Raw genomic sequence first — 8278 nt, 5'->3', positions numbered from 1 at the left:
GGCCACTGTCCAGACCCGGCCCAACTGCCCAACACCTGAACACTCAGTCCAACTGAGTTGAGCTGATCTCCAGCTGATCCAGCTGAGTGAGCTATACCATCCAGCTCAGGGAGCTGACCTACACTTCAGTGAGCTACATCGAGCTGCACTACACTTCACCTAGCTGGTTGAGCTTGCTTACTGCATCGCCCAGCTGTTATACACTGCATCCAGCTTACTTCCTTTATCTTCTTCAATCCTTCTAAGTCCCTTGGTCAATTTCCAGACCTAGACTTAGTTTTCCCATGATCCATTCTGATCACTCACTTCATCGAGCTTCACCTGGATCTCGTCCAGCTACCAGCTCGCTTGTCCAGCTCCTTTGAGCTTGCATCTGCCTTATTTTGGTTAGGTTCCAGCTTCCTGATTCCCTTAACCTTACCTTCAGGCCATGATATACTTGTCTTTAGGTCATATGACCTGACTGGTGCGTTTCCTCGCACCGCAGTCCGTCCAGACGATCCTATCCAGGAACGGGGACATGACAGACTTCGTCATGTATAGACTCTCTAACTTCGACCACAAATCAGCTGCAGCATCAACACCGGAAACTTCGATGATGATCTCATCTGCCAGACACAACAAAATTGTTGAATACGCCTTCTCTTCAGTAACCTCCATCTCAGTAGTAACAGGTTCAACCTTCTTTCCTGACAACGGTGCCCAAAGACCGTGTTCCTTAACGGTGCCCAAAGACCTTGTTGCTTCAGCAACGCCTTCATCTTGATTCGCCAGAGACTGAAACTGTTTCTTCCAGTAAACTTGTCGATCTTCATATTCATCCCAGACATCTTCTCACCAGATTCAACCTGAAGCTCTGATATCAGTTTGTTGTGACGGATGTGAGAAGATAGAAATTAACAGATAGATAAACAATAAAGAAAGACACTGAGATTTAACGTGGTTCACCCCTAACGGCTACGTCCACGGGCAAAGAGAAATTTTATTGATGGAGGAATTACAGAGATCTGTCTACTAGAAGATTAGATCTAGTTTCTCTACGGCTGCTAACTAGGTTTAGAGGAGGCACAAAATATATATAGTTGTGTCCCGGAAAACCCTAGCACTAGTGGGCCTCAAAAGACTAAGGTCCAACAGATTCAAGGCATTATTCAACATTATCTCCGGTGCCGATACACACGACGGCCAAGGGAAAGTGTCTTGGCCACTAAATGACTGCCACAAAAACTCCAGTTGTCCTAAGCTAGCTAGGTATACCACTTCTTAATCCTTTTACATGCTTTATTATATGATTTTACAATGAAAATTATGCAATTCAATTATTTTCTATTACCCTGAAAATGTATAGATTTTTTTTTTTTTTACAACGAAAATTTATAGATTTAATTATCTAGATACAAAACTTCACTAAAACGAGTATATAGTCTTGAAGGAGGCAATATCCACATAATAATATGTCTATATCTTATATTCTAGTCAGCTAGTGTCTAACTAGTTACTAAACTTGATTATTCCCGCAGACCATGGGATTTGCATTCGTAAACAACTCAAGAATCAATGGGATAACGTCACTCAACAGCAAAATGGGACACTTCAACTTCTTCTCTGTACATCACTTCAACGTCACTGACGTCACTATAACAGCTCCCGGCGACAGCCCAAACACCGATTGGCTAAAGTTCGGGTTCTGTACCAACATTAACATCTCCAAGACACACATTGGTACAGGAGACGACTGTATAGCCATCCTTTCCGGAACCACCAACATGGATATCTCTAATGTCAATTGTGGTCCCGGACATGGGATCAGTGTCGGAAGCTTAGGGAAGAACAAAGAAGAGAAGAACGTTAATGGCTTAATCGTAAGAGACATAGTCTTTAATGGCACTAGCGATGGTATTCGGATCAAGACTTGGGAATCCTCAGCTTCGAAGATTTTGGTTTCTAACTTTGTGTACGAGAATATTCAAATGATTAACGTTGGAAACCCTATCAACATGGACCAGAAGTATTGTCCTCACCCAACTTGTGAAAAGACGGTGAACTCTCTACGCAAGATACAAACTTATATAATTCTTTTCTCTTATTACAACAAAAGAAAAAAAAAAGTTGTGTTTTCATTAATTTTTTCAGGGAGACTCACACGTTCAAATCCAAGACCTTAAATTAAAGAACATATATGGAACATCGACGAACAAAGTGGCGGTTAATCTACAATGTAGCAAGAGCTTTCCGTGCAAGAAGGTTGAGCTAATTGACATTAACCTAGAGCATAAGGGAGTCGAGGCTGGTCCTTCCACTGCGGTATGTGAGAATGTTGACGGTTCTGCATGTGGCAAGATGGTTCCCTCAGCATTGCCTGAACTGATTCAACGACCCATGGGAACAATGACCTTGTGTTGTAATACTTTTATATTTTCTTATGTTTTTGTATAGTTTCTAACTGCTGAGTATTTGCTTCTTATTCTTTTTTCTGCTAGTTTATGAAAGTTTTTGATTGGTGCAATAAAAAGTGAATACACTTTTGTGTTTTTTTGTCTGTGGTCTAGTTTTTTGTTTAGTAGGACAAAAAGGAGTACAATTTTATTTTATTAATCGTAATTAACGAATATGTAAAACTATAAGAGCAACCCGTCTAAAGTCCTCATGAAATATCCTAAAAATAATAAAATCAAATATATTATATAGTGTTAGGTATTTTAAAATTAGAACACCAATCCAATAGTTTTTCAAATGAGATTGCTCTAAAAATATCGTCATTACAAAGTGAGGATGTAGCAGAGAGCGGAGAGCTTCAAAACTATATAATAGCAAAATTGTATTTTGATTATTTACTTAGTAGTGGAATTATGATTATTGATCAAGTAAACTCTTGCTCATAGTCTTTCATATAACTTTGCACAAGGTCATAAATATTTCATATATCCTGCAAGTTATCACTGATTCAGCTAGCTAAAACAATCAAACTATTAATACATTTGCATCTTCTGCTTCTTCGAATGCTATTACAGTTTTTGGTTCTACTGTGCAAAGAGGAAAACAAGTATATCGTTTCTAATTTATTTTTGTTTTGTTTGTGTTTGTATGATTTTCTTCTTTCTTAGACTATTCAGGATAGTCTTCCTGATCATGTACTAAACCATCCAAATAAATTGAATCTTGAAGGTTATTAGTGATTCAGCTAGTTGTAACAAGCAAATTACTGATACATTTGCTTCTCCTGCTATATGATGAAGTTTCTTATTCATCTGTGTTCTATTCTTTTTTTTTCAATGGTTTGTTGATGATTTACATTTTTGTTGATCATTTTTTGGAAGTTGTTTATTTAATGGTTACGTGATATGCACCGACCACATATATATTTGTTTTTGGAAGTCTATCCTGAATAAGTTGGATGCTTTCTAACTTATGTAATATACAATTTAGGTTTAAATGCATTTTTCCTCCAAAATTCCAAATCACAATTTGAAATTTTCCAAATATGCAGATATCAATCCTTAGTTTTTTTATCAGATTTCATTTTTTTTTTAATTTAAACTTCTTTGTCACTAATATTGAACTATTCCGGAAACCCATCCAGAAATTCCAAAATTCTTTCCAACGTTTATAATATAAAATTTACGGTTAAACACATTTATGTTTTAGCTTCTACCGGATGATTCTCCTCAGCCTAGCGGCTAAACCCCCTCTCTTACGAAACTGAAACACTTACCTCATCCCGCGTTCGTTTCCCTTTGGAACCGGATCGCTTTTTAGTTTTTTAATTGAAATAAAAATCAATGGGTTATATTCATTTACATACATCAACAAACAATTGAAACACATTTGGCTTAATGGCAACACTTTATTCCCCCTTTCCCCAGAGAAATCGTGTTTGAATCCTGGTAGATGTATATATGTTCTGTTTTTTCCAAAATTCCAAATGACAATTTGAAATTTCCCAAATATGCAGAACTTCTTTGCTAGAAAGAAACACACTTATATTCTTCTAACTATTCTGAAAACGCATCTAGAAATTTCAAAGTTCTTTCCAACGTTTATAATATAAAATTTAAGGTTAACAAAGAGAAAAAAGAAACCAAGGAGCATTATAGGTCGATTCTCCGCTTGGTTAAGGAACAAACGCAATATGAATCCGGATGGAATGAGGCTTCGAGCAAAGTAAAATCTATTTCTTCGCAAATTGATTTGCTTGATGTCATTATCAAGGCTGAAAACTTTGACTTCGTTGCTGAGTTGGAAAAACTAACAGCAGAGCACATTGATTGGCCAAAGCTTGGGGAAAGTTGGATGGATGATTAATTTGATGTTATCAACTTCCATCTTATGTTTTAAGACTAATATATATGTATTATGAAACCCACATCATGTTTTATGGTTACTTTTTCCTTAATGGAATCAAAACATTTTTTAATTTTTGTATCAATCAGCAAGAGAATTGCTTATATTGCTTTTAAAAGCTTACTCCTTTCGAGATATAACACCCTGGCTTAGTGGTCTTGTATCTTGGTAATCTCATTTTCATATTCGATTTTTGGAAACTCCTCCTGAATATCACAAATGGTATCCTAGATAAGATATATTTATCTTTGTGAATAAATAAGTTCACATTTCTTTACAAAACGAATATCCGCCGTAGCCTAGCGGCTATCCCTCTACTCTTACACAACTCGTATCGCACATTAAACCCGCCTTCCATTCCCTCTGGAAGCAAAACCTTTTTCTGTTTTTAATTAAATATAAATATGTTGTTTATATTGATTTAATTATAACACTTGGCAATGGCAAGTAATACACCCTTGGCATAGTGGCTGCACACGAGGATTTCCTTTAAGAGAGTTCTCAGGTTCAATCCTGGTACTTTCACAATTAATTCATGTTTATTTCACCGAACACCGGGACATAATTAGGAGAAACCGAAAAGGGTTTGTATTTTTATTCTTCTTTTTGAAACACCTTTTTTTTCCGAAACACGAAAGAGTTTGTATATCTTATTGATTTATACACTACAAAGACTTTTTGGGTATATTCTTAATATTTTTATCGGTTTTGGTAATCATTGTAATGGTTAAAAAGGATTATTATCTTACAATGGTATAAAAGGATTATTATCTCAAAAAGGGAGTTACAGAAACAAAACAAAACCAAAAAAAAAAAAAGGTAGCACGAAAGCTTCGTTGGATATATGTTTTCCGTTTCGGAATTGGAAGATTTATGGAATCTCTCGGAATCTCGCTTCTAATACGCTTCCAAAAAATACTCTTTTAAAACACGTTGAAAGCTTACGGTTCGGTTTGGTAATAACACTTCCATTTAAAAAACTTAGTGTCATGAATAAGTAAAAATTATAAAATTATGTTATTAGTTTATATAAAATTCAAAATTAATAGTATCAAAACCAATACTATAAATTATCTTTTTGCATAATAGTTTTTTATAAGATATTTTACATATATATTCAAATATATTGTGACCGATATTTTGAATTATTAAAAATAATTAATTTGATAATTTTTTTATAAGCTCAACCTGTTAGTATTTTTATAATTAAAATATGTAATTAACTAAATGAAATAAAAGAATTAAGACAAATAATTGATTAATATTTAGAATCATATATTTTTAATCATAAATTTTATAAAATAATTTTATGTTATAAAAATATATATATATATATATTTGGATATACGCTTCCAACACGTACTTACTTCCTAATTTTTTTTAAGAAAATTATTTTTACGCTTCTACACGATTCTGGTTATACGTATACGCTTCCGATTCCATGTAACATAGAAAAAAACCACGACAATAGCAATGAGCATATGCAATTGATAAGTATATAACAATCATCAACAAAAAAGGAAAAAAAATATTTGGAGATTAAATTAAAAATTAAATAAAAGGGTCAACTTTATCCACCACGACTTGCACCTTAGTAGTAATACCCACACACATATATATTTATCCTCTTTAAATTTTAAAAATACAACTAGAACCTCTTCACATATCCATTATATATAAATGGAAGATGTGTATCTGTAAATGGAACTCTCATGTTTCTGCGTTCTCGTTTGTAGTGCAACAACACAAACCTTAACAAAAGAACTTTCTTGTTTTGTTCCTTATCATGTTTCAAGAATCCTTTTTCTTCTTGTGTTTTATATTCATTTCAAAGATGAATCTTCATTTGAAGAATTTGAAGCAAATTGGCAACATGATCTATAAAGATTCAAGGAGAATCGAAGAAGAATAAATTGTTGAAGGACTTTCAAGATCTATGCTAGCAGCTGAAACATTCTCACAGGAAGAAGAAAATTTATCATTGTGTTCATTACCTTCCATGTGTTCTTCATCTGGTTTAACAGATGATGATGATGCTTCTTCTTCATCTTCTTCAAATGGACCTCTTGAAGATCTCTCTGACCTCATGTCGCACCTCCCTATCAAGTAAGAAAACATTCTTTGATCATGTTAATCTCTTAAAACCTTTTTTTTTGAAACTTTTAATTTGGGGTTTAATAATGTAATAATTTATAATTCTAAAGATATTCAGCTCTACTGATTGATCTTTGTCTTCTTGTAGTAACAAATGTTGTTTAATCTTTTTTTTATCAGGAGGGGATTGTCAAAGTTTTATGAAGGAAAATCTCAATCATTCACATCAATATATAGCAAATGTTAAAAGCCTTGAAGATCTTATGAAGACAAGTCTTAAAAATAGAAACTATGGAGCAAGAAGAAAGTCAAGGAGCACTGTAGGAATAATAATAAATCAAAGCTACAAAATGGTGTATAGCCTAAAGCTACAATCTCCAAAAAAGCCACAACAAGAACACCTTCCTCTGCTCTCTCTTGTCTACCGAGAATAAGACTTTAGATCTCACCGAAACATTAGTCTTTTTTTACCGACTCAGTTTCAGTAACATAACCAAAACAAAAGAAAAACATTTTCACCTTAATACTAAGTCTGTAAGAAAGATTCAAATGTCTAAATTGTATAGAAAAGTTAAGTAGACTTGTTTGCACACCTTTTTGGCCTTTAGGTCGTTTAGTTGTATGTATCAAAGCTTGTAAACAGGAGTGTGATTCCGAGAAGGTGGAATCATTTCCTCATAACTTTTGGTTGTTGCTTCACATTGTAACAGACGGCTTGTATCTTGTCCGAACAGATAACCTGAGAAAGTTTTTCATAATGGAAAATTATTAGTCTAAGTGAAGAAGATCAGATCATCAGCGTTGAATTAAATATTTTTGATCTCTTGTTCTTCAGATCAGCATACCTTCAAAAAACCTCACTATATCACACCACTTTTTTTTTCAGCCTTGATTCCCAAGTTTTCACAAAACAAAAGATACAAAGGAATAATCAGACACTTACTTTACAGCACCATCAGTATATCCAAATGCCTCGGCTGTTTGGTCCAGTAGCTCCTCAGGAGTCCATTTTCTTACCTGCACGGAGTTAAACTCAAGGTTGAGAGAACGGTTCAAGTGTCCCCAAAATGTAAATGATGCTGGTAAACAGAAATCAATGTTAACACGTTCAATAAGGATATCTTTACTGCGGGCCTTGGCCTCATCAAACAGCTCAACTAAAAGGACAACTTCTGAATCCCGAGTTCTATATGGGAAGCGTTTACTTCAGAGACGCTTCAAAGAGCTTAGAAACTTTCCATGCAAAGTTTCCAGTGGTCTCATCCTGTTTACAAAACCACAACATAATGTTTACAAAACAGAGAAATAAGATGAACTTATCTCTCACTTTCTCCATGTTAGAAACGCAACTTGCAAGGGCGGTCCTAAGCATAGCCCACTGAAACATTGGTCTACGGTTCTTAAAAGTGAAAAAAATAATTTATATAGACAAATTGTACTCTTAAATTTGTAAAAAAACAATTAGAAAAACATTTACTACCCCGAAATATCTGTGGGCTGGCTCTGCTTATAGCAGCTTGTTGTAACAATTGTGAGAAGAAACAGATGCGGAAACAGATGAATAAAAACGATGTAACAACGACACAGAGATTTAACGTGGTTCACCAATTTGGCTACGGGAAAAGAGAGATCTTATTATTGGAGGCGATATTAAGTTTACAGAGTGCAAGTTCAGGGTTACTTCGAATACAATATATATATAGTAACATCTCGCATCTAAAACCCTAGACTAAACGGACTCATAGACCTGAGCCCACGATCAGATGTAACATCCATAATAACTTGATGCAACGCTCTTGATGCAACCGAGTCAGTATGATGTACGTGATGTAACATCCATCGC

General features: G+C 34.6%; 1 protein-coding gene and 1 pseudogene across 1 annotated transcript; both read left to right on the top strand.

Annotated features, from left to right (window-relative positions):
- Nucleotides 1-2368, top strand: part of LOC106314986 — an 8879-nt pseudogene extending 6511 nt beyond the window's left edge.
- A 3807-nt stretch (nucleotides 2369-6175) lies between these two features.
- Nucleotides 6176-6877, top strand: LOC106314985. Its single transcript, XM_013752774.1, is given in 4 exon segments — nucleotides 6176-6447; nucleotides 6616-6667; nucleotides 6669-6792; nucleotides 6795-6877. Coding segments are annotated over 4 exon segments (531 nt in total).
- The last annotated feature ends 1401 nt before the right edge of the window (nucleotides 6878-8278 follow it).

Source organism: Brassica oleracea, chromosome C9, assembly GCF_000695525.1.
Source record: "Brassica oleracea var. oleracea cultivar TO1000 chromosome C9, BOL, whole genome shotgun sequence".
Classification (NCBI taxonomy): domain Eukaryota; kingdom Viridiplantae; phylum Streptophyta; class Magnoliopsida; order Brassicales; family Brassicaceae; genus Brassica; species Brassica oleracea.
The sequence above is the reverse complement of the archived record's forward strand: the minus strand, read 5'-3'. Positions and strand labels throughout refer to the sequence as shown.